The sequence below is a fragment of the Neolamprologus multifasciatus genome, chromosome 16 (assembly GCF_963576455.1).
Source record: "Neolamprologus multifasciatus chromosome 16, fNeoMul1.2, whole genome shotgun sequence".
Taxonomy (NCBI): Eukaryota; Metazoa; Chordata; class Actinopteri; order Cichliformes; family Cichlidae; genus Neolamprologus; species Neolamprologus multifasciatus.
In genome coordinates this window covers 19732166-19757743 of record NC_140454.1, presented here as the reverse complement: position 1 = coordinate 19757743, position 25578 = coordinate 19732166, and the positions used below count along the sequence as shown (strand labels likewise).

Here is a 25578-nt window from a genome sequence, read left to right as displayed (position 1 = left end):
TTTTTATTTCATTCATTCTTTTCCTTTTCTTAATGTGATTAAGTATATCATTTTGCCAACACCACAAACATGCCGATGGAAATGTACTAGTAATAAAAACACAGGAGAATAGCAGAATGAATGAATGAATGAATGAATGAATGAATACATAACATAGAATTCCAATACATCAAATTATAGCTACAATGTAACGCTCCACCTGTCCGGTCCAAGTCCATTTACTTATCCTTACAGAAACTGTGGGCTTTAAAATAACAGTTTGCCTGATGGCACATGCTGACAATTATATTTCTTTAGGTTAATTATACTCGCTCTTTTCTTTGTTGTGCCACGGGAAACAAAGGAATGTAATTATGAATGAATAAATAAATGTTTTCACTTATTTTTCTTCATAAATTAAATAAATGTTATTAATAACACCCATGTCTTTTCTCCTACTTTGGCAGAGAGTTTTAGCAACAGCAACAGCAACAGTTACCTGATGCAGTTATCAACAACTGCATCAGGAAAAAATAACAATTTGATCCTGATGTTGTTGTTGAACTTACCACAGTGTGTAGGACTCTCATCACTCATATCCCCACAGTCGTTGTCTCCATCACACAGATACGAGCGTGGGATGCAAATGTTGGTAGACTGACATTTTGTTTGCTCTGGCTGGCAGGTTCTCTCCGCTGAGATGATCGCAAATGAAAGCACATTTAATGCAAAAACAACTTCCATCAGTACTTTCCTCTATGTGGCACATTAAGGATACTCACGGCAGTTTCGTTCATCAGAGGTGCCATTGTCGTAGCAGTTGTTGATACCATTGCAAACATAGTCCTTTGCAATACAGCGTCCGTTGTTACAAGCAAACTCTGTGTTTGGGTCACAAGGTCTGAACAGACAGCCCACTTCATCGCTATTGTCCCTGCAGTCATCATAATGGTCGCAGCGGTAGTGGTAGGGCACACATCGCCCATTGCCACAAGTAAAGACGGTAGGCTCACAAGTGTGGAAGGCTGCCAAACAGAATCGAGATGAGATCAGAGCTCTGGCCAGAAGAGTGAGATTGAAGGAAATGGGGGCTTGTACACTCGACCATTAAAAGCTCATTTTACCTGACAAGGCAATAAAGGATGACAGCAACTGTGGGACTGCATGCAAAGACAAGTATATTGATTCATGTGTTAGTACTGATTTGTGTTATTGCTCAAGACGGTCATTGGAAAAATAATCATAAATATACAGGAATACACACCAGCGTAGCTGAGGATTGCTTTATGTCCTTGGAAATAAAATTTTAAAGCAGAAAAAGAGCATTTGTTAGAATTAGTAACTTTAAATGATTAAGAGTTGCATTTAACAGAGAGGAGAAGGACCTCAGGAGGGCTCTATAAGGACTGCTGTGAGAGTGAGATTGTTGGTAACCCAATAAAACTCGTGACAAATTTAGGATTACCGTGAACACCTACCACAGACTCTTTCTAACTCGTCACTTCCATCTCCACAATCGTCGTCATTGTCACATTTCCACTGGGCTCGAATACAGCGGCCATTCATGCAGGCAAACTGCCCTGGCTGGCAGCGAGTCCCATTATCAGGGATACAGTGTTTGTTGTCGGCGAGGTACCAGCGGCCCTCTGATGGACACCGACACTCAGCTCCATTAGGTCCTAACGTAACAAAATTGCAGAACAGTTTGTGTTATTCCTCAATTAAGGCACTAGAAGAAAAACATGATCGAGACAAAGGGGTTTCTTGTACCTGGAGTACAGATGTGGCTGCAACCTCCATTAAACTGCTGGCAGGGACTGTCACACTGCTGCTGCTTTCTGCCAGCTAAAACGTGGATGTCCATTGGTCGAGATGGAAGGTTCTGGATCATAACCCTCTGGTCAGAACCATCGTGTTTGTTGGCTCGGTAGATGCTGCGGGTGTTCCAGTCAGTCCAGTAGATGAACTGGCCAAACATGGTCATAGCAAAAGGGTAGATGGCTGTGCTGACAATAACTTCACGGTTGGAACCAGTAAGAGAGGATCGCTCAATCTTCTGTCTGATGGCAGAGCAAACAGATTATAATGGCAGTTGCTGCAGATTAACAAGATAACAAGATAAGACATAGTCAAATATATTTTTCAGAAGTGGATTTTTTTTTTTAGCCCTTACAAGCTGGCATCTGCCCAATAGAGCCTCTCTTCTTCATAGTCCAGGGTCAGGCCATTGGGCCACACAAGACTACTGTTCACGATCTCTATTCTGAAGTTTCCACCTAAGGTGGCACGCTCAATCTTTGCATGGGTTCCCCAGTCTGTCCAATACATGTATCTGTTGAAAGAGAAAGATTCATTTATAAATGTGCCGTTTAGTCTTACGAACGAAGATAGAGTGCTGTGTAAATCTTACCCCCTGCAGGGATCTAACATGATGGCCCTTGGCCTGGACACATGAGCAATTATAGTTCTTTGGGAGCCATCAACAGACATAGAGCTAATGCTCTGGTTGACATAGTCACTGTAGTAAATTCTTCTGTTTATCCAGTCATAAGCAATGCCATCAGGAGCACCAAGATCTGTCAAACCACAGAGATCACAACGCCATGAGCAACGCATCAACACAACTAAACTTACCAACATGAGGGTAAAACACACCTGAAGCCACCACTACAGGAGCCGAGATGGGAGAGGACAGGCTGATGTAGCTGATCTTGCTTGATCCTGCACCGGAGCTCTGGGTAAAGTAAATCCTTCTGTCCACGATGTCAAAATCCAGTGCCACGGAAGTACGAGGCACATTGACGACAGGGAAGGGCAGCGCATGGTCATCCGGATCGAGTCGCAGACTCCGGACAGTGCTCTCTGTAGTATAGATAAGGTAATCGTCCCTTGACACCACACAGCTTTCTCCATCTGCTCCAAGATTCCCAAAAGCACAGCTGCATTTTTTATTCTGACTGCCTGCATTAGAACCTGGGAGAGCAAAGCAGAAGTGGGCACAGCCTCCATTGGCTTCCAGGCAGGGGTTGTAGTTAAGCGCTTGTGCACTACTGGGCTGGGTTCGCTGGTCAAAGATGGTAATGTCCCTCAGCATATTGATATTGTCTCTAATGACAAGTGGCTGCTCTGTGTTTCCTGGCACTTTGCTTGCTTGGAACACCTTCTTCAGGTTTCTGTCCACCCACAGGATGTTATTCTCAAACACTGTAATCCCGTAAGGAGTTGGGTAGCGGCTGCCATACCTGACTATTTCTGTCTCTCCTCCTTGGGGCTGACTCGAGCAATCATATCCAGAGAGTCATCGACCCAGTAAACATAACCAGTTTGAAAGTCCAGAGCGAGGCCTCGAGGCGTGATGATCCCTGAAGATACTAAAACCGTGCGATTGGTTCCATCCAAGAGCGCTCGCTCAATTTTTGGGTTCTGACCATAATCAGCCCAAAATAAGTATCTGTTTCTGGGGTCTACAATGATGTGGCGTGGCATGTCCACCTGGGTCTTGAGCAGCACCCTACGGAAAGTTGTGTTCAGGTGGAGCACCTCAACATACGTCTCAGTCAGGAAGGCATTGGTGAAATACAAATTCCCTTAGGAGACAAAACCAGTAAAGTGTACATTTAATATAGTATCAAATCCAGTCATGTTAAGATAGTTTTGAAAGAAACTGGTCATGCTTGGTGTAGCAGTATAAGTTACTGGGATGATTGTGTTATCAGTACAACATGGTAACTGGACTAGCATTTATAGTCTTTTTCTAGTCTCGGCTCTTTCACATGTTTTCTGCCATTCATTTTCTCGAGTGTAACCAGCATTTTGCAGCTTGTTGTAAATCCTGTGTATTGACAATTACTAACCTACCTCCTTGACTGCTCTCGATTAGGTAAGATGTTGTGAAGTTGTTTTTCTTTATCACAGAAGTAACTGTGATATTGTGCATGTTAGTTGTCTTCTGTGGTCTCTCAGGCCTTTTGGTGTTGCTGAGTTGGCCAGTGCATTCACTCTTCAACACTCAATGTGAATCAATGTCAATCAACTGAATCAACTTCAGATATTATGTCTGCTTCATTTGTCATGAAATAACAAGGCAATGGACCTCATTTGACCGTGAAGCTACTTGTCAGTCAATTGTCAAAATTATTTTTGAGCCTCTGAAAATAGAAGACTGTGGGTAGAAATGGCCACAATTCCTTGACAGTCACTGCAAAAATTCAGCAAAGCTCCTTGAATTAAAGCTGAAAGTCTGCATTTCAGTGAAGTCTTCACTGTTTTATTTAAAGTCCACTGTGATGGAAACTGAGAGAAAAATAACAGACAAACTACTACAACTCCATAAGAAGGGACTGTGATCTATTTGTAATGTGCTAGAAGTTAAATGAATCTCACTGCTGCAGCATATTGCTTAATGCTAAACAATAAATGACCTCTATAGGAATTAAAGATGCTAAAGCCTAGGTACAGAATACATCCTGTAACAGAGATTAGTTTGCTGTAAACCCATCTGCACATTACTTGTGTGGTAAACAAAACATGTGCTTAAATGAATGAATGGCATACCTGCCACCCAGTCGACAGCAATGCCTCGTATCCCGTTGCGTCCGATTCCAGATGTCACAATGCTACGTAACCCTGAGCCATCTGGCTTGATTCGTCTGACCCCGTTCTGTATCGCCACAGTGCTACTGAAGTCACACCAGTAGATGAAACCAGAAGCCATGTGGACATCAATGTGTAAAGCATTACGGCCTGTAAGAGGATAACCCAGTCATTAGAGGTCATTACTGTCTCTTCAGAGGGAATGAATGCAAACAAACAACAACAGATCACTCATTTATTTAGTTGATTACAACAAAGACTAACCCACATTTTAAAAAGTTTATTACTAATTTTATTACAAGCTGCATAGTTAATTATGTATGCAACAGTATTACAACCTCTGACCTCTTCCAGCTACTGGCACCATGGCCTCAGAGTGGTCTGACCCTTCTAGACTGAAGCCCTTTATAGCAGATAGAGTAGAGATAACGACGTAAGACTGGTAGGGAGAGCAGGTCCTGTTGTCGGCATTAACTTTAAAACCTGTGGCACATGCACAGGTGAACAGACTCTGTGGCCGAGGCAGACAGAGCTGTTCGCACGCTCCCACGTTGTTTGTGCAGCCATTAGATGTACCTGCAGAGGCTGAGAGCGTAAACAGAATCCAGTGAAACTAAAGAGCAACAGCAAAGATAATATAGGCAGTGAACTGAGGCAGATCTGTGTGTTACTCACTCTCTCGAAAATGAACTTTCAGAACTCTGAGTCCAGACACATTGTCTCGCATCACGACCTTGTTGGCTCCAGTGGACTTGTCCACACGCTCTATCACCTCAAAGTTGCGGTCAGTGTAATAAAGGTAGTTCTGATAGACAGCCACGCCCCAGGGGTGCGACAGGCCTGTCACTATGGTGATGCGGTTGCTTCCGTCGGGATCGCCACGTTCAATCTGCGGCATTTTAGGGGAACCAAAACAAATTAGTGCTTTAAATACATTTTAAATAATTATCAGGATTAAAGCACCATAGAGAAAGCTAAGTAAAAACCCACCATGCCAGTGCTTGTTACAGCCCAGTATAACTTGTTCTCTCGGATGTCCAAAGTGATGAATTCAATGTGATCAAGATTGTTGGTGAACAGGGTGATGGGGTTCAAGCCATCCATGTCTGCAGATGCCACCTTGGCAGGGATGCCACTCTCGGTTCCCTGGTCTGTCCAGTACAGTTTGCTTAAGAACATGACAGACTGTCAGTCAGTGTCTGCCTTTGCAATTTAATCACAGATGCAATACACATGCATATCACTTTTTAAAAGTTTTAAAAGAAACAGAGAAGCCCACTGTTATCGCTAAATGTATACTGTTTAAATATGAGGCGCAACAATATCAGCATCTACAGCAATAGCACACTTTCTAAGCTGAATGAACTATCTTCCTTTTGAGAATTCTTGCCGATGAAGTCATAGAGCAGAAACTTAATGAGCACATAGTGTCTTCATGCGGGAGTAAAAAGTCTTAGAAATATCTTGTGCTTGACTGCACACTGCTGGGGTTTTAGAGTGCAGTGTAGTATTCAGTAACACAAGTTGAGATCTCTCTAGAGGCCGAGCAGATGGCAATGAGGAGACTGTTAGAGCTCAGTAGCTGTGTGGTTGAGCGAGCTGTGCCAGGACTGTGTTAAATAGGGCTTACCCACGTGCTGGGTCCACGGCAATGCCAACAGGACTACCAGCGCCAGTTGGAGAGCCGTTATTTGTGATTAGAGTTTTCCGGTACTGTACCTCCCCTCTCAGCTTTAAGACCTTTGCCAAACACAAAGAGGTGCAATTATTGTGCTGCACAACTGCATTGCAACACTAGTTTTGTTTTTACTGAACATGGCATCATTCGTTTCACCTCAATAGACTGTGTAGCTGGATTGGTGTAGTACAGATTCTCTGTTATCCAGTCCAAGGCCATCCCAACCGGGGAGCCAAGAATGGCTGCAGGGGCAAACTCTGTCCTGTTAGTGCCATCTGACTTCACCCTGTGGATCTCACCCTGAAGGACAAAGACAGACATGTTAACCTCAGCATGAGTCTGTATAATGTCTTCTTAGCATGTTTATTGGCTTTTTTTTTTTTTTTACAATGAACCCTTATGACATGCACAGGATGTCTCTACACAACACTTGAGTTCCTTATTTACTTTTGGGAAAAGGCATAAAGAACTATAAAGCTGTATAGTATTTCTGCACAGTCACTTACTGGGTGCTCCACCCAGTAGATGGTCTGCTCATTGTCATCAAAATCGACATCGTAGCCATTATGAAGCCCAGCGACAGGAACCATGGCATCATTACTCTTGTCATCCGGGTTCAGGGAAATGCCATAGATGATGCTGTCTCTCACAACGACCAGGAACGGATCCTCAACTAAAGGTGGAGCAAAAAAAGCAAAAACATTAACAAGACATTAAACGTTTTTTTCTACAGTATGACAGCAAACCCAAAGCAAAAAAAGAAGAATACTTTTAAAATTATTAAACAAATTCCAAGACAGAGCTCAAAAGATTTGCCCTCAGGATGCTTTCAGTGCATGATATCTGGTGCAAATTACACATCCCTAGACATCCCTAAAAAACCCTTATCTATAAAGAGGATTGACTGGTGAAAGCTGGTTGCACAATCTGATTTGCTTTGTCATCACAGATTAAAATCAATGAATGGTTGTAGGGCATTTTCATTCTTGGATAATCGCTGGCCTCAGGGGGAGACTATGTCCTGTTTGGTTTGAATGGGTTGAAACCTGAGATGAGTTAAGCTGGTGACCTAACTAAGACTCCTTGAACACTGAATTAAAGGTCCCTTGTCTTTTTAAGACCTTGAAAGACACGCATATGATTCTTAATATTTATAACTGGAACAGCAGTTTACAAGAGAATCTAAATGGGAGACTGTTGACAAGTATCTGGATCGTTCAGGTTAGTGTTTTCAAAGATTTATTCTCTTACCAGCATTGAGATAGCTGCAGATAAAGCATGAAAGCGCCATCCTTTCTGCTGTAGCAATAACCACAGCTGATGAAGACCTGAGTATTTCAACATATCTGCTACATCTGATCTGACTTCCTTTTTCATCAAACTGAGTGATGAGTGTTTTCCTCCATGTGGCAGGGCGCATACCTCTGGTGCAGGTGATTTGGTCCGCTGCCAGCATCCAGCCTGAGGGGCAGGCACACGAGTAATACCTCGGTCCCACAGCAGACAGGAGGCAGATATGAGTGCAGGAGCTCCTCAAGCAGTGATTTTCCCCTGCAAGTTGTCAAACAACACATGCACACAGACAGAATCCAAAAAGTCAGGTTCTCTCATCATGTGGCCAACAAAATGGTCAGCATCAGCAGATAAAGATGAAGCAAAGACTAGATCAGGTTCAGTCTATTCATCATACCTGCTGGCTGCCTGGCTGGGTGCACTGCCACCAGACCCATGGGCTGAGGGAGGTTGAACAGCATCACTGTCTGGTTCTCCCCATGCCACTTATGAGCTCGCATCACACGGTTGATGTATCTGTCGGTCCAATACAGAAAATCCTCAAAAATGGTAATTGCGTGGGGGTGTTGCAGTACCTTTTCATAGAGAGTAGCAAGAGAAAAAAAAGTGTGTCTCACACATGCTATTCAGAAGAAAACTGATTATTAACATAAACGTTATCATTATAGATGTATTACTAGCATAAAGTCTGCTATCTCATACACTCACCAGATCACTGGCCAAGACTTGCTTCCTGTTGTTGCCGTTATAATCGCAGAAGTCAATGAAATCCAAGTAGGCATCGGCAAAGTACAACAAATTGTTTGGGTAGTCTATGGTTAGACCATTAGGCCAGTACAGTTTGCTGCTTATGATTACAGTTCTTTGCTTTCCATCCATGCTGGCCCTCTCGATGCGGGGGTTCCTCCCCCAGTCGGTCCAGAACATCAGGTGAGCACTAAAAAAAGAAACTCTCTCTTAATATCAACTTCTTTGGTGATGAGAAGCTGTGACCATAAAATACAGATTAAAACACACAGATCCAAATTCTTCTCACCTGTCTCTCGGGTCCAGCACTAGACCTCGGGGATTGGTTACATTTTCACTCACTAACACAGTTCGGTGGGTGCCGTCCAGTTTAGACACTTCAATTGTCTCCAGGACGTAGTCAGTCCAGTACAAGTTCCTCCCCACCCAGTCCACAGCAAGGCTCTCTGTCACAGTCACTCCACTGTCGAATATCTGTGCATTAGAGACTCATTCTTAGTTAATATGCTTGACGGTCAAATCTCACTTCATTCAAAGCTGTTTGCAAACTACACTCACCACGACTCTGTCGCTGCCATTTTTGTGAGCACTCCAGATTCTGTCCTGGCTCGTATCAGACCAGTAAACCCGCTCAGTGACTGAGTCAAAATCTAGGGCGACAATGTTGCGTCCATCTCGAACAACTGACCGGACTACGTTGGGTTGGGTGGTAATGTCATCTTGCACAATTTGATTCCGACTTGCCACCAACAGGAAAGCCTGACGAGAATCTATAAACATGAATCAAAACCCCTGTTATCTATTTTTCCATTTCCATTCTTGTGCTAATAAGGGGACTTATCAGCTTTTGTGTGCAGACCAAAACCATACAAAAAGACAGTTAAATAGCCCCTACTCAAATGACAATCCTTTGGGAAGGAGCTTTTGTCCAAATAAGGTCCTATTGTATTGCAAAGTCTTTCAGCGGGTTATCTGTTGGGAAGAGGAGCTCATGTCAGGCACGCTCCCCATACACAGCCCTTTGTTTGTGATTATGTCCTAATTACACTGGTGATGGGCAGTGAGTGACATACATGTTATTTGCCTTATCCTATGAAATCAGAGCAGCAAAGAGAGACAGGACAGAAGAAATAGAGTGTCAGTCTTGCAGTCTGGGGTCTAAGCTCCCCTTTTAATGTGCCTCCTTACAAGAAGCAGCACAGTGGAGAAAGTATGTGCTGTATAGGCAAATGACTACAAGGCTGATGATCTGCCTTTTTCCTACTTTTATCCATCATGAGATTATGGATAGTTATTTTGTAAACGAGGTGTATTCAGTGCACAGAAGGTTTGAGCTGTATCCATCCTCACCTGATGCCTTGCATTTACGCTGGTCTGCTTCAAGAGTGTAACCATCCTGGCAGTGGCAGCGGAAAGAGCCTCTCTCATTAAAGCAGTGCTGGCTACACAGTCCAGGGGGATTACACTCATCAATGTCCTCACAAGTTTTGGAGTCATTGCTAAGCTGATAACCCACAGGGCATGTGCACTGGGCCCCAAATGGACCTTGGATACATCCATGGGTGCAGCCAGCATTGTTGTCTGAGCAGCTCTCCTGATCTGAGTTAAAAGCAGGGAAAAGACAATTAAGCACTGAAAAAAAAGTAAATTAGGCCTTTAATAAATATGCAGCAATCTAATAATAATAAATTTAAAAAAAGCAGTCACTACATTAATCAGGTATCCTCAGAAATATTATTCTGAGCCAGAACTATTTTTATGCCTGTTTGTGGTATATAATGAATAAACATCTATATAACTATTAAAACACTCAATAGAAATGCTGCATCTGTTGAAACATGAATCAAAACTACAACTGCAGAATTTCTAGCAGTGATTGAGAGTTTGCTTGTTCCTACCTGGCAAAGGTTCATCTAAAAGTTGTGAGAAGGGCAAGAAGGGAAAATCACAGATCATTTTCAAGTTAATACTGGACAAATCACATACATGCTTGATTTTAAAATGAGAATACAAAGACAAACCGATGGCATTCAACACAAAATTTCTGTGAATTTAAGGCCCTCCTGCTTATAGAAAACAAGAACCAGAAAATTGTCAAATTAAACTAAATCAGCTGAGAGATTGATCCTGTTTCGCCATGTGATGTGAAAATGTAATTGAATTTGGTGAGGCCAGACTCAAAAATAAAATAATTAAGTGCTGATAGACAAAGATTACGGTCTAAGCTGAAGAAAGCAGAGAACAGACTTACTGCAAAGGGGAGACTCGTCAGCACCATTGGGGCAATCAGGAGTGTTGTCACACACTGTGGTGAGGTTTATGCACACACTGTGACCGGGACACTGCCACTGCCAGCTTGGACACCGGAAAGGTGGTGTGGGACAGTCTCTTTCATCACTCATGTCTCTGCAGTCGTTGTCCCCATCGCAAATCCAACTGCGAAGCACGCAGTTTCCGTTATCGCAACGGAACAGCGAGGAAGGGCAGGTGCGAGGTGGGCAGGCGTGGTGCTCATCACTGCCATCCTCGCAGTCTGGATGACCGTCACACTCCCATGAAGATGGGATGCAGCTTCCATCTGATTGACACTGAAACTCACTTTCGTGGTGGCACATCCCTGGGGGCCTGGTAGCTGAAAAAAATTGAAATACATTAGCAAGCTAAATAATTATGCAGGACTTTGCTAGTATAAATGACCACTGGAAGCATTTAAATACTTACGACAGTTCTGCTCATCTGAGCGATCGCTGCAGTCAAAGACTCCATCACATCGGTAGTAGGAGTTGATACACTGGTGACCCCTGGAGCACTTAAACTCATTCATAGTGCAGTTGTATACTGAAAAAAGATCCAGCCACATACATTAATGCTGATATTTTATATTTCTGAGCTTAGCTATTATGCATATAGATCAATAAATTAAGAAGCTTGGGAAATGTTTGTTGAATATTAAAGAGGATACTGTAATGCATGAATGACCAAACAAATTAATTAATCCACTTCTCAAAGTAAGAGACCAGGCTGCAGTAAGTTTACAATTAGATCTTCAGAAGTCAAAGTGATCTAGTGAGCAACTAATATTATTAGTTTTATAACTGCAGGCAAAATGAAATTAAACTGATTTTATCAAACACGCACATGTGCTCTAAACACAATGCTTGGCACACTGCAAGTAAGCACCACACTAAACCAGCAAAGTTTATGGGGCTAGCAACTCTGTGTATAATCTAGAACGCTACTTACTGCATCCCTGCTCATCCGCCCCATCCACACAGTCTCTGTCTCCATCACAGACATAGTTAGGATCTATACAGCGGTGGTCTGGACACTGAAACTGTCCCGGATGGCACGTGTTTCCCAGATCTGTCAACGCAAAATGTTAGAAAAAAAAACATGAGCCTGTGAGTTAATCTCCTACATTAGTGGGCAATGCATATAATAGTGTACAAGTCTTAGCTTAAAACGATGTTATTTTTAAGAGGAAAAACAACCGTGCTTCTTCAAAATCTAATCAGTGGCAACGTGCAGCGAGTCCACAAAAGAGTCAGTGTTCTCCAAAGAAAAAAACAGGATCTTATTATGGAACTTGGGTCTGGTAGGGAGATGATGTGCATGTTGCCTGAGGAGTTAAATCATTCAATAATATTTATAAAATACTAATCTTCACTAGCCTACTGACTAGCTCTAACACACTCACACACACATATATATGTAAAGAAAGTTTTTTCAGAGGACTCTATGCAATCCTGTGAAAAACTAATACAACCTCACTGGTTCTCTATATATTAAGAGCAAATAGCAAGCAGGTGCTGCTAATCTAATGCACTTAATTAACTGATTATCAGTGAGTATCAGAGGTTTTGCCAGATTGCTCATCTGCAGCTGCATCTGCTCATCTGTTAACACAATGCTGCAATCTGCCCAGGAGTGGAAATCTCATCAAATTAACCCCAAGGTGAGATCATACAAAACTTAGAGAAATACAAATGCCCTCCCCAAAAAACAATAATTACATCTCAGACTCTACAGGCCTCACTTAGCATTTTAAATGTTATATTTCTTGAGAGTATAGTTAGAAAAAGACTGCAAAAGTGTGGCTTGTATGGGTTCCCAGGAGAAAGCCTCTCCTTTTAAAAAAATGAATGTGGCAGCATGGTTTAGGTTTGCAAAATTGCATTTAAACACACCAAAGATTTTTGGAACATTTGTCAGATAGATGAAACCACAGTGTAGATGTTTGGCCACAATGCACAGAACCATATTTGGGCAAACCAAACACAGGATACCAGTACAGACATCTCCAGCTATTAAGCATGGTGGAGGAAGGGTGATGAATTGGGCTTGTTTTACAGCCACAGCTCTCACCATCTTTTGGTCATTGCCTTGACTACAACACCTCTGAAAATCAAAGTATTCTAGAGTCAGATGTGACAGCTGTCTGACAGCAAAAGCTTAGCTGAAACCGAGTCATGCTACAAATCAATCAAGCAGCAGATTTACAACAGCATGGCTAAAAAAGAATCACGTTGTCGTAATGGCCCAGTCACAGTCCAGGCTTCTACCTGACTGAAATGTTGTGATTGAACCTTAAGAAAGCTGTGCATAAACAAATGCCTGCAACCCCCAGTGAAATAAACCAACGATGTAAAGAAGAGTGGGCAAAATTCCACCACAATTAGATGAGAAACTGATAAACTCATACAAAATTCAGTTACTTTCCCGTGTGTATTGTGTTGAGATACCAAGATAAATCTCTAAGCAAATCCTATTTATGTTAAAGTGTTAGCTTCTTTAACAGCACTTACGGCAATCAACTTCATCCGAACCGTCGACACAGTCATTATCAGTGTCGCAACGCCAGGTGTGTGGGATGCAGCGGTGGTTGGCGCAGGTAAACTGATTGGCAGGGCACGTTCCAGGCACGTGTGTTGGGCAGTTGATTTCATCGCTGTTATCAAAACAGTCATTTTGCCCATCACAGCGCCATCCTGCAGGCACACAGCGCTGATTGGCACAGGTGAACGCAGATGGGGAACAAGTGGTGTCTAAAACAAAAGATAAAAGGTATTATCTTTAATTTAAACCATATTAACACAAGCTGAGTAAAAATCCAAAGGCAAGATTTTTTTGTAGGGTTTATGTGGGATTATATAATCAACTAAATTAAAGGGAAAAAATGCATTACTATTAATGCCACAGTTGACTTCATCACTGTTGTCATGGCAATCATCAACACCATCGCATCTGTAGCTGTTTGGGATGCATTTGCCGTTGCCACAGGAGAAAGAGTTGGCCCCGCACTGCAGTGTGGGGGGCTCGTTGGAAAGGTCCTCCACACAAGCCCGTTGGTCTGGCGACAGCTTCATGCCATATGGGCAGCCACACACCCTCTGCGAGTCTGGGGCTGGGAAGCAGAAGTGGCTGCAGTCTCCATTAGGATTTGCCGGCCTGTTGCAGAGGTTGGAACCTGAGAAGAGGAGTGGAGGCTAATTAACAGGAATATGACTGACAATTGCAGGCTGAGGCTACGCATGGCAAGCGGAGTGAGAAGAACAGTGAATAAAGGTACTCACCAATCTGAGAGTTGGAGTTGAAAGATTTGACATGCATGATGCCGCTAATGCCTCTTCTGATAATGACCATCTCCCCACCATCGGTCTTGCGCACACGTACAATGCTTCCCATGCGCCAGTCAGTGAAATATGCATAGCCTTTAAGGGACAGGAGAAATGGAGCACAGCTACAGTTACTTCATCTTTCACCAACATCTGCTAACAACAATTGTCCATTTAACATGATCATCACCAAAGCAAGACAAGACAGTTTTTAGTAATCAAAACTCACTCATCATTTAGATCAAATATATGATATTGTACTAGATAACAAGGTAACTTAAAGCTGATGCCTAACCTTCAAAAATGGTGAGACCAAATGGATGGGAGATCTGGGATATGCGGTCCAAAGAAAGTCTGTTCCGTCCATCAAAGTTGCTGTGCTCTATTTTGTCAAAGAAGGCATCCACCCAATACAGACGCATAGAACTGTGAGGACAACAAAGCAAAGAAATATAAATTTACAATCAACAGCCACGTTGAAGCTAAGAGTGGTTCGTAGGAGCAACAGTTTATGGGTAAAAAAGAGTAATGGTATATTGTTCACCTCCAGTCGATAGCTAGGCCATTTGGCCAACCAAGAGTAGTGTTTACAATAGACAGCGCATGTGACCCATCACCCCAAGCTCTCATAATCTTCGCTGGCCGGTACCAGTCAGTCCAAAAAATATACCTGATGAAGAAAATGAATAGCACAACATATTTAATTCAGAAACTCTCCCACTTAAGCAAAACCATTAAACTGCATGACATCTTTATCTGAACCTTTGTCAACGCAGAGCATTTTTGTTTGTTTGTTTGTTTGTTTAAGCCAACTTCTTAGTCTTCATTACGATACTGCCTTTCACATAATCAGCTAATCTCAGCTATTTGGCACAGGGGCCTTATGACTTTGAGGCCAAAGAAAAAAACAGCTTGTCCTAAATAATCATTATTTTTTATCAAGGCAGAGTTTAATTTGTGGATACTTTATGAATGGGTGACCAGGGACCGCACTTTGCGTGGGACTGCATGGCATTTTTATGCCTCGTAGCTGTATGAGACCATGTCCTGCAGACCTAAAGGATTTTAATTTAATCTTTAATTTCACATGGGGGACAATATGACATGAAGAGACACAGCAAATGTGAACTCTACAGAAATGGTGCGAATTTATGTGAACAGCAGCTGAATGCAGTTTTTAAAGTTACTAGTATAGAAAAAGGCAATATATTAGTGCAAGAACATTAGAGCATAAGGTTAGATGGACAAACTTGTAGTTTTACATTTTCCTTCAGTCCACTGTAAAGCCCTGGCAAAGAGAAGATGGAGGCATTTCCCAATCATGTTCACATATGGCTTCTTCTTTGCATCATAGAGTTTTAACCTGCATCTGTGGCTGGTACAGTGAACTGTGTTCACAGACAGTGATTTATGGAAGTTTTTCAGAGCCATGCAATAATTTCCATGATAGAATCATGCCTGTTTTTAGCACAGTGCCAAGTTATATGGGTTATTAGCTATTTTTGGCCTTGTGCACATAAATTTCTTCACATTCTCAGAATCTTTTGATGCTATTATGCACTATAAATGATGAGACATTCAAAGTCGTCACAATTTACCTGGTGCATGTAATGGTGAGCATGAATTTCCTTTAAGGAAAAACTGACAGAAAAATACTAACAATTCTTTGATGTTAAAGTGATTTACCCAATAAGAGGATGCACCACAATAGCTCTGGGGTTATTGAGGTTACGAATGATGGCCCTCCTGGACTTATCAGCTAGCTTCATGACGGATATGCTTCTATATCGGGGGTCAGTCCAGTAAAGGTTCTTTGAAATCCAGTCGTAAGCCAGGTCCTCCACTCCGTCTACTCTGTTGGCTGCCAGTACCTCCCTGCCTGTGCAGATCAAAGCAGTCAGAGCACCGTTTAACATAGAGATGAAAGAGGAACACATTTAAATAAATAGGCTGTCAGCTTCCATTTACCTCTTCCGGACCGGACAGAAAAAACTAGAGCAACTCCAAAAACAACACCCCTGATCAGAGCAGTGCTGTTTCTTTCTTTCTTTCTTCCTCTGTGTGTGTGTGTGTGTGTGTGTGTGTGTGTGTGTGTGTGTGTGTGTGTGTGTGTGTGTGTGTGTGTGTGTGTGTGTGTGTGTGTGTGTGTGTGTGACATAGTAGCTACTTTCACAGCTTAGGTAATATTTTAGTGACTTCATAACAAAAATGCTTGGTCCTTATTATTTCTATTTTCAGGTCTTTAGGCTGATATCAGTTATATGAAATATGATCTATTTTACACGATCTGTGCTCCTGTCGGTTCCCTCCCCCATAGCAGCAGTTGGCCCTCTTGAGTACCCCCTTAACTCCCAGGGTCGGCCTGGAAAATCATGTGGTAGAGCTCCACGCTAGGAAGGCAGTGCAAACATAATAAGGCTATTATGTTTTTCATTTTCTATGCCATATCTTTAGTTTAAATTCAGCTAGACAAGATGCTCACCTGTCCCATCCACCTTCTGTTTATAGATAATATCTTTGGCTGTGTCTGAGAAGAAGATGGCATCATCCTCAGCACTAAAATCCACTCCAACAAAGTAGGAGGGGGATCCAGTAACAGGGAGAATGATGTCCTCTTGAGTAGAGAGGTTGAAAGGGATCCCTCTTATAGCCAGCTGGCTGGAGAACAGCAGGAACTGTCTCACGGCTGTGGGTTTGACATCAGCAGACAAGATTAAAGAAAACCGGCATTAATGACACAGAGCTGAGTATAAAACAGTATAAAACTCGTGTTGATTTCCGTATACACACCATTTTTGGCATTTTAAACCAAGAAACATACTGAAGTCTGCAAAAAAAAAAAAAAAAAAAAAACTTGCAACAAATAAACACAGAAATAATCTCTTACCTAAACATCGCTTGCCATCAGCATGCAGGTCGTAGCCCATGCGACATTTGCAGCGGTAACCCAGTCCTCCATTGTCACTCCTGTGGCTCAGGACACAAATCTGCTCACATCCACCTCTGTCTACACTGCAAGGGTTTGGCACTGGACACAAAAGAAAGCAATCCAGGTTACTGGAAAACTTATATAATCTGGGTAGACTTATACTTTACATTAGTAGGAACCGTGAGAAGTATGAGCTGCATCAGGACCATCATAATGAAGATTTGTTTCTCTGATGGTCTTACCTTGTGGCTGCTTCAGCTGATGTATCACTGCTACTCCATGTGGGGTCTGAGATGTTCTGTAAACCACTTCAGAGCTTCTATCTGTAAACTTGTTGGCTTTCATCACAGCCATCTTGGTCCAGTCCGTGAAATAGACATTGTGCTCAAACAGACTGATGCCAAATGGATGAGGGATCACAGTACCTCCGTGAACCACTGTTTTTCTATCAGAAAAAACATTAGGGATGTTTATCTATTAGAATATATAAATGAAAAATCTTACTACTTGTTGCATTTGATTAAGTATTTACCTATGCAAGCCGTCATAGGTTGCAGTTTCAATGTAGTCATAGCGGCTATCAACCCAGTAGACGCGCTTAGCCTCTATGTCTAGTGTGATACCAGCTGGCCAGCCCAATTTACTGCTAATGATACCATAGCGGTTGGTTCCATCCATGAAGGCCCGCTCCAGGCCTGGTTGTCCATTCAGTGACTCCCAATCTGAGAAGAACATATACCTATGAAAGGAAGGGAATATATTGAAGTGGGATTATTAGATCACAGCTTCTACATACAAAAAGTACAGCACATGTATTGTCTAACAGAAACTCCTACAAAATCGTTAAAGGATTTTCCTCTTTTAATTAAATCCAGCATCTACAGAATAGCTATATGTCTCCAACGTGGGTGGCTGTACATTAATTTAGGATAAGCAATTTCTCTGTAGCCACCTGGCTCTCCTTCCCCCATGAACTAAACTATTGGATTACAATAAGGGTCATCACTTATATTGCTCCTCACTAATCCACCCAGGGCAATCTGCTAATCTCACCTGCCTCCCCCCCTCCACCCCATTATTCCATGCCAATGGAGCACGACAGATACTGAATGTGGGGATTGGGAATGGTAGCACAGATGAATGGAAACTGGGAGATGTGCTTACCCGACAGTGGGGTCTACCGCCAGTCCTCTAGGGTTTCCGAGGTTTTCAGTGATGAGTGTGACCCGGTTACTTCCATCAAAGTCCACCATGTCAATCCTGTTGACGCTGGCCTCCACTACATACAGTTTATTGTTCACCCAATCCACTGCCAAATTCTCAGGGTAGTCAACTGATACATTTAAAACCACCTGCATGTTGGAACCGGCCATATCCACGGAAAACACCTGTACACAAAAGATGTCATTGTTTTCAGAATATTAGTCTTTAGGTGGTCACGCTTTACGAAAAAAAATATAGGAACATCTTATAGGCTTCATTCATCTGTTTTCTAGTGAATCTAAATATAATGCTTGTCCAGTCTCATTAAAGTAAACCCTAATATTAGCTTTATTTTTTATTTATGTATGTATTTTTAGGACCATAGGCCCAAGATTTTGTCTGTCACCAATGAAATTAAAGCCAGTATGAATGTGGATTGCATATTGGCATACAGTTATAGCTTAAAGCTTTGACAAGTAAGTATTTAAGTGCAATCTAGAACAGTCAAGAGTCAAGGAAGGATCAGACAGTGTATGTTTGCTTATTTAAGTTTTCTGGCTTTTGACATTTCTGTCAAGTTTCTGTCTCCCATTACTATGAATTCAACAGATTTTTGGAAAACTTGGCAGTGTGCAGGTGGTTAGACGGGCACTGCTTTTAGCAGCTCAGCTTCATTTGAAACAAGATCCACACATCTTAAAAGCAGGATTTCAACTGACCTGTTTAAAGAGAAACTGAAGATGTGGAAATAGCCTGGTAGTTTAACCTTTCCGGTTGCATTCACATGCCCTGTTTGTGCTCTCCCTACTTTTAATCGGACATGCTGCCATGGAGGTGGCTAATATTCACAGATGCCCAGTTAGCGGTAAAGTCATGTGAGAAAGTTTTCACAGGACTCTGTGTAATACTGTGAAAAACTAAGTACACTTTTGCTGCTTACATAGGAATCAAGAGGGTAAGCAACAGCCAGGTGCTGCTAATCTAATGATTATCTGATCATCAGCACGTGTGAGCGCTTCTATTACAGCAGAAGCTTTTTTAGTTTGCTGGTCTGCAGCATTCAGTAGCATCACTTATGTTCGCAAAGCTCCATCTGGAGACCAAAGTGGAGATTTTGGCCATAATATACGGCACTGAAAACACAGCACGTCATGTTATTGCTACCACAGGAGGGTCTACAAGCTATTTAATCATGGCATAGAGCCCTGTGAAACTCAACTTTTTCAAACAAATAATTGTTCTAGCTTTAGAGGTGAGAGGTAATGGAGAAAATAAATATTTAGAAAACTGTACTTAAATAAAATTATAATTTCAAATGAATGAATTTGAAGTTATTAATCCCCTAAATTCACCTAACAGCTGTAGGTAGTGGTTACTTTAAAACAAAGAACAACATTAAAACCTATTGTGACATAATGACTGTATAATTAAGCTACTTAAGCAATCTGACACCATATTTAATGAGTAAACCACGGTTTTTACTAAGGTACCTGGGTTTTTCCTGCAATGGAAACACAGTAAAGGAAAAATGCCACCTTATCAACAGAAATATATACACTTATTTCTGAGCATTTGATCAGCAAAAATCTCTATTAGGTTTGAGGAAATGAAACCCTGTCTGCCACAATGTGCGTAACTCCAATCATGCTGTGACTAAATCCTTTCTGGGAAACACTGTGCAGGAAAAACTAGCTGGTCATACCAGTACTAAAACCCAGTGGTATAATGTAAAAGGTTGCATACTGGCAAAGCCTATTTTGGTATGTAATAAATACTTTATACACTTTATTTCTTTTTAGTTTACTTAAGTATGGTTTGAAATCTAACACTTTCACTTTATTTTGTATTGCTACTTTTACTTTAGTAAAAGTACTTCCTCAAGCACAGTGTCAGCCTTTCAGCTAATTGGCTACAGTTTAAAGCAGAGACAAGCCAAGACATAATCTGAACAAAGACATTTTACCCGGCCAAAGAATCCACATTAATGGACAGTGTCACTGAAAACAAATACTGCGTGATTAGATCCTACAGGATTGAATTACAAAAATTGCACTGTGGTATGTGAACATCATACCAGCCTATCAGACAGGTTTCAAGATTAGGCCATTTGGATTCCACTCCATATCTACTTCCCCTTCATTATGACCCAGCCACAATGGGGCCAACAGCTATCCCATTATTATAGTATCAACATTGCTGATATCTTATAGGATGACTGAAAGAATTTGGTCCTGGCCAGCGCGAGTCTAACTCGAGCATTTGCACAAACAAGAAATTGGTCTTACATTCTAAAACATAAATGACTAACACAGAAGTAAAAGCTCAAACAAAACAATGAATGTGACAGTTCTTTATAAAACACCTTGTTCTGGATCGTATCCGTCCAAAAGATCATATTAAGAATGTAGTGAAAATCGACTCCCACTGCAATCCCTCTGTTCTGTGAATTAACTAAAGTGCGCAGATTGTTGCCATGGATGTCACCTATCAGCAGGTCTCTGCCATTAGAAAATATCAAGGAAGGGACTCCAGCTGCAAGGGAAACAAAATACAAAACCTTAGAAAAGAACGCAGAACACAGATTTCTCACTAAAGCCAAAGGCACAGAGGTCAGCCTCTCGGACAACACTCTTTCTATGTTACACAAAGGCTAGAGACAAACTAAAACAACATTTACTACGCAACAATGCACCACAAAGAAACTCGCACAATGTGTGCAGTAGCTGCCAAAAAGGAGAGGTGTCTATGCTAATAGACCTCATTTGGCTATATCATTCGAACCTTCAAAATGTGAATATTTGTTATGTATGTTAAACTGTTTAAACAGAGAGAAAGTGACACTTACTAGAGGAATCAGCTCTGCAGTATCTGTGCTGCTCCAGGATGTAGCCCTCTCGACAGCTGCAACGATGGGAGCCGATCCGGTCCTCACACAGCTGGTCGCACACGCCCCACATAGAACAGTCGTCAAAATCTTTAAACAGAAATCAGTATCAGCAAGTGAGGACTAAACTCTTGTTGTTTTATTTGAATACACAAACACACCCGAGCCTGGTCTGTTGCACTTGCAGCTGCGATCAGAAGCTTACATACTCTCATCATGGACATGTATTTTGTAGTTATTTTAGGTTTTTAATAATTTCTTTGAATTGTTCTTCAAACATGCTGATATGATTATAGCAAATACATCTTTATGGATTCTAAAGAATTAGACAAGAATTAGATGCATATATTTGAATTTATTCTGAAATTTCTCTAATCCACACAAGGTCAAAACTATGCATACAGGCTCAAATATACACATACATTCACTTAGATTGTTTAATAAGTGATGCTTAAGGTTCTACAATGTATTTTAATTTGACAAGGCCGAAGTCTATTAAGTTCTTGGTTGTGATCATGACTTATAAACAAGTTGCAAGATCATCCGTTTGAACGACTGTATATAAGCACAAAAGACTGAGACAAAGACAAAGATTGAGGTATTTGGCCACAATGAGAAGAGGAGAAGTAAATGTGAGGCTTTCAAACCCAAGACAGCTGTATCAGTTGTCAAGCATGGTGGTGGTAGCATCATCCTCAAGGACTGTTTAGCTGTCAGTGGTACTGATACACTGCACAAAGTGGATGGAATAAAGAAGGAGGACAACCTCCAAATTTTTGAACCTCACCTCAGATAAACATCTAGATGCTTAAAATTTGGACACAGTTGGGTGTTCCAACAGGACAATGACCCTAAACACACATCAAAACTGGCTTTTGGAAAGGATAAAGCAGACTAACATTAACACTCTGGAAGGGTCTTACATATTGAAAGTTTATGGGCTACACTTAAAATCTCAGTCTTTGCTAGGGAACCAACCAGTTTAAATGTATTCTTCCATTTCTGCAAAGAAGAGTGGTCAAATTACACAAAAAGCTTATTGATGGTAACAGACACTTATTTATAATATAATGGTTACAAAGCCATTTCTAAGGCTTTGAGACTCCATTGAACCACAGTGAGAGCCACTATACACAACTGGAAAAAAACTTGGAACAGTGGTGAGCCTTCCCAGAAGTTACCAGCCTACCAAAAGTATTCCAAGAGCACAGCAAGAACTCATCCAAGAGGTCACAAAAGAACCCAGAACAACATTAAAGAACCACAGGCTTCACATGTCACAGGTTAAGGTCAGAGTTCAAGATTCAACAATAAGAAAGAGACTGGGCAAAAATGGCATGGGAGAAAGAAGATACCCACTCCTCTCACATTTGTCATAAAAACATCTTGACAAGACAAAAGCTTTTAGGAAAATACTCTGTGGATCGACGAAACAAACGCCGAACCTTTTGGAAGGTGTGTGTCACATTACGTCTGGAATAAAACTAACACAGCATTTCAGAAAGGGAACATCATACCAACAGCGAAATATGGTGGTGGTAATATGATGGTCTGGGGCTGTTTTGCTGCCTCTGGACCTGGAATACTTGCTGTGGTAATTGCAACCATGAATTCTGCTGTCTACCAAAACATCCTGAAGGAGAATGTCTGTCCATCTGTTCGTGAACCCAAGCTGATGCACAGGACAATGATCCAAAACACACCAGCACCTCTGAATGGCTTAAGAAAAACAACCTGAAGACTTTAAAGGGGCCTAGTTGAAGTCCAAACCTGAATCCAACTGAGATGCTGTGGCGTAACCTTAAAAAGGTGGTTCATGCTCAAAAATCCTCCAACCTGGCTGAATTAAAACAATTCTGCTAAGAAGACTGAGCCAAAATTCCTCCCTGGTGCTGTAAAAGACTCATTGCCAGTTATCGCAAATGCTTGATTGCAGTTGCCGCAGCTAAGGGTGGCCCAACCAGTTATTAGGATTAGGGGGCAATTACTTTTTCACACAGGGCCATGTAGGTTTGGATTTTTTCCCCTTAATAATAAACACCTTAATTTAGAAACTGCATTTTGTTTTTGCTTGTGTTATGTTTGTCTGATATTTATATTTGTTTAATGATCTGAAACATTTAAGTGTGTCAAACAGAAAAAAACATTGGAAATCAGAAACTCAAATACGTTTTCATACCACTGTGTATATTTGAGCCTGTGTGCATACTTTTCACCCTGTGTGGGTGAGAGAAAATCCAAAATAAATGAAAACTTGTGCACCCAATTGTTGGTTTTTGAAGTTGTTAAAGATGTATTCCATATAATTATATCACCCTGAAAAAAACAACAGTTCAAAATATACTCATACTTCTACCGTCACATGATTTGGTGCATCAAGATGTCAACATAAACTACACATGTTTGGCTTTTAGAAACATAGCAAAAGAAACATATTTCTGTCATAGTGAAAAGCATTAAAAAATCCCAACTCACCCATACCACTGTTTAGTCAATGATGTTAGTGATAGCTACAATATCTACCTATACATGTGTGACTGTTGTTGCTGTTGACAATGTATCCAGAAGGACAGGAACAAGTTCCACCATCAGGAGAAGCATGACAGTGATGCTCACAGCTCAGGGAGGCACATCTCCAAATACCTGACCAAAAAAGAAACCTGACTGCTGATATATTCTTCAGTGACACCGTTTGTGAGATTAGATTTCCTATTGTGTACTCAATAGTACACAACACTGGTTGTGTTGATACTAACTGCAGTTGCGTCCAGCAGTGGTGTTAGTTTCATCCTCTCCATCTGGACAGTTAGGCGTCCCATCACAAAGCTTATCCAAGGGGATGCACAGGCCAGAAGATGGACATGGCCATTCTCCTGGGTAACATTCCCGTTGTACATTATCTGTAGATAAAAAAGAAATTCATCCACTTTGCAGGATTATCCACAGAAAGGGAAAGCAACAATAAAAAACAGAACTGGAAAAAGTTTTAAAGGTGGTACAGTTGTTGGGAATAGAACAGATATTCAGTGGTTCTGATCTAAAGAAAACTGTGGCTGGGTCATTGTCCGAGAAATGGCTGTCACTTTAAATTGACGTAAAGGAGTGGAGCTTTGAGGGGGGTCACATGGGGGCTCAGAGAGCTTCTGCAGCCCATCCTTTAAAAACACACACTCTTCACAGCCATGTGGAGGAATTCTAAAGCACTTTGGGGGGCTGCACAATCTTGTGCCACAAAGAGGCATTTGAATACCACACTTAAGGGAGCACAGGCATAGTATCACTCTAAGCCAAACCAACCATGGTGACTAAAGATGAATCAGGTTTACACAGCTCCAGTTCTTACCCCTTTCAATGCTATTTGTCCAGCTAAAGTACCAAGGCTTCTCATTCTAATTTTACAGATAAAGCAGATAAACGTTGACTGATTTTTTTAGCTACTGTATACATACCACAGCCTTTTTCATCTGCATTATCTTCACAGTCATCCTCTCCATCACAAAGCCAGACTTGATGGATGCAGCGGCCACTGGGACACGTGAAGTAGTTGCCTCTACATGTAGGATATGCTGCAGAGCAAGGGGGGAATAAGACATTTGTTTATCTGCACCAAAATAACAGTAATTAGTGACGGTTACAGCGACGGGAGCCACATACTGCAGTTAAGCTCATCGCTTCGGTCTCCACAGTCATCGTCGTGGTCACAGACGTAGCGTTGAGGGACACACATCCCATTATGGCATGAAAACAGGCCTGCATTGCAGCGCTGTGCTAAAGAAATCACAGCAGAAAGAGAACAAAAAAAGGACTTGATTTGTTGATTTTGTCATGTTTCTGGTTGTATTTTTGGAAGACCCCAAAACGTCTTTCACTTGACGCATTAGCACCAAAATTGAGTGTCTCCTTACTGCAGTTTGCCTCATCAGAGCCATCGCGGCAGTCAAGTATCTGGTCACATCTCTGGGTCCGGTTGTAGCAGGCCCCATTGGCACACCTCAGCTGTGTACACTCGGGATAATCTGTAAGATTAACCCATCATCAGGCAAATGTTATGCATTTAAATCAGCCTGACAACTGTGCTCTTTTCAGCCTTTAACACGTGAAAAGCTCTGTGAATAGGAGGGATAAGAGACTAACATTTAACAGCACCACCATAGCACCAGCAGTTGCCACAGCATTCTTTATGCAATTGTGAGATTACCACCGTGTGCAGTGCTGCGAGTCTACCATGTCGGCACAATAATGGCATAGCAGCTGAACTTCAGCTTGACTAATCCACCAAAGAATCTGCAATCAACCTCTGACAACAAGAAGCATATTGTGGTCCATTCTGTCAGTCAGCGAGCCTCTTAATCTTAACAAATTGATTAAAATGCCACAGGAGCCTGAGATAAAAAAAAAAAAGTGGGGGGAACCACCTTGGAGAAGACTTACGGCAATTTCTCTCATCGGAACCATCTGAGCAGTCTGCCAGACGGTCACATTGGTACTCTCCTGGGATGCACGCACCATTACTGCAGCTGAACTGGCCACTGGTGCATGTCCTTCCAGCTAGGAAGAGATAAAAAAAAGTTTGTAGTCATCTATGTGCAGTTCAAATTTCATTTTATTGTAGATAAAGGGACTTAAAAGTCATCACCGTACCTTACTTCAGTCCCAC

At 41.7% G+C, this 25578-nt stretch overlaps 1 protein-coding gene across 1 annotated transcript in view; it reads right to left on the bottom strand.

The window, feature by feature from the left end:
- lrp2a (low density lipoprotein receptor-related protein 2a) overlaps positions 1 to 25578 on the bottom strand; it is a 53110-nt gene that overhangs the window by 21934 nt on the left and 5598 nt on the right. The window contains 46 exon segments of the mRNA XM_085135511.1: positions 549 to 674; positions 762 to 1004; positions 1104 to 1139; positions 1244 to 1270; positions 1458 to 1658; positions 1750 to 2039; positions 2153 to 2311; positions 2390 to 2555; positions 2635 to 3252; positions 3255 to 3566; positions 4534 to 4722; positions 4918 to 5157; positions 5248 to 5461; positions 5563 to 5740; positions 6203 to 6312; positions 6407 to 6550; positions 6757 to 6923; positions 7673 to 7801; positions 7941 to 8118; positions 8252 to 8480; positions 8580 to 8764; positions 8849 to 9060; positions 9641 to 9889; positions 10189 to 10203; positions 10542 to 10922; positions 11012 to 11128; positions 11534 to 11653; positions 13096 to 13335; positions 13476 to 13757; positions 13864 to 14001; positions 14201 to 14331; positions 14450 to 14575; positions 15592 to 15784; positions 16388 to 16591; positions 16793 to 16933; positions 17077 to 17279; positions 17367 to 17573; positions 17999 to 18222; positions 20400 to 20569; positions 20883 to 21011; positions 23445 to 23564; positions 23678 to 23821; positions 24371 to 24487; positions 24576 to 24689; positions 24827 to 24937; positions 25353 to 25469. Coding sequence (XP_084991637.1) covers positions 549 to 674; positions 762 to 1004; positions 1104 to 1139; positions 1244 to 1270; positions 1458 to 1658; positions 1750 to 2039; positions 2153 to 2311; positions 2390 to 2555; positions 2635 to 3252; positions 3255 to 3566; positions 4534 to 4722; positions 4918 to 5157; positions 5248 to 5461; positions 5563 to 5740; positions 6203 to 6312; positions 6407 to 6550; positions 6757 to 6923; positions 7673 to 7801; positions 7941 to 8118; positions 8252 to 8480; positions 8580 to 8764; positions 8849 to 9060; positions 9641 to 9889; positions 10189 to 10203; positions 10542 to 10922; positions 11012 to 11128; positions 11534 to 11653; positions 13096 to 13335; positions 13476 to 13757; positions 13864 to 14001; positions 14201 to 14331; positions 14450 to 14575; positions 15592 to 15784; positions 16388 to 16591; positions 16793 to 16933; positions 17077 to 17279; positions 17367 to 17573; positions 17999 to 18222; positions 20400 to 20569; positions 20883 to 21011; positions 23445 to 23564; positions 23678 to 23821; positions 24371 to 24487; positions 24576 to 24689; positions 24827 to 24937; positions 25353 to 25469 — 8346 coding nt within the window.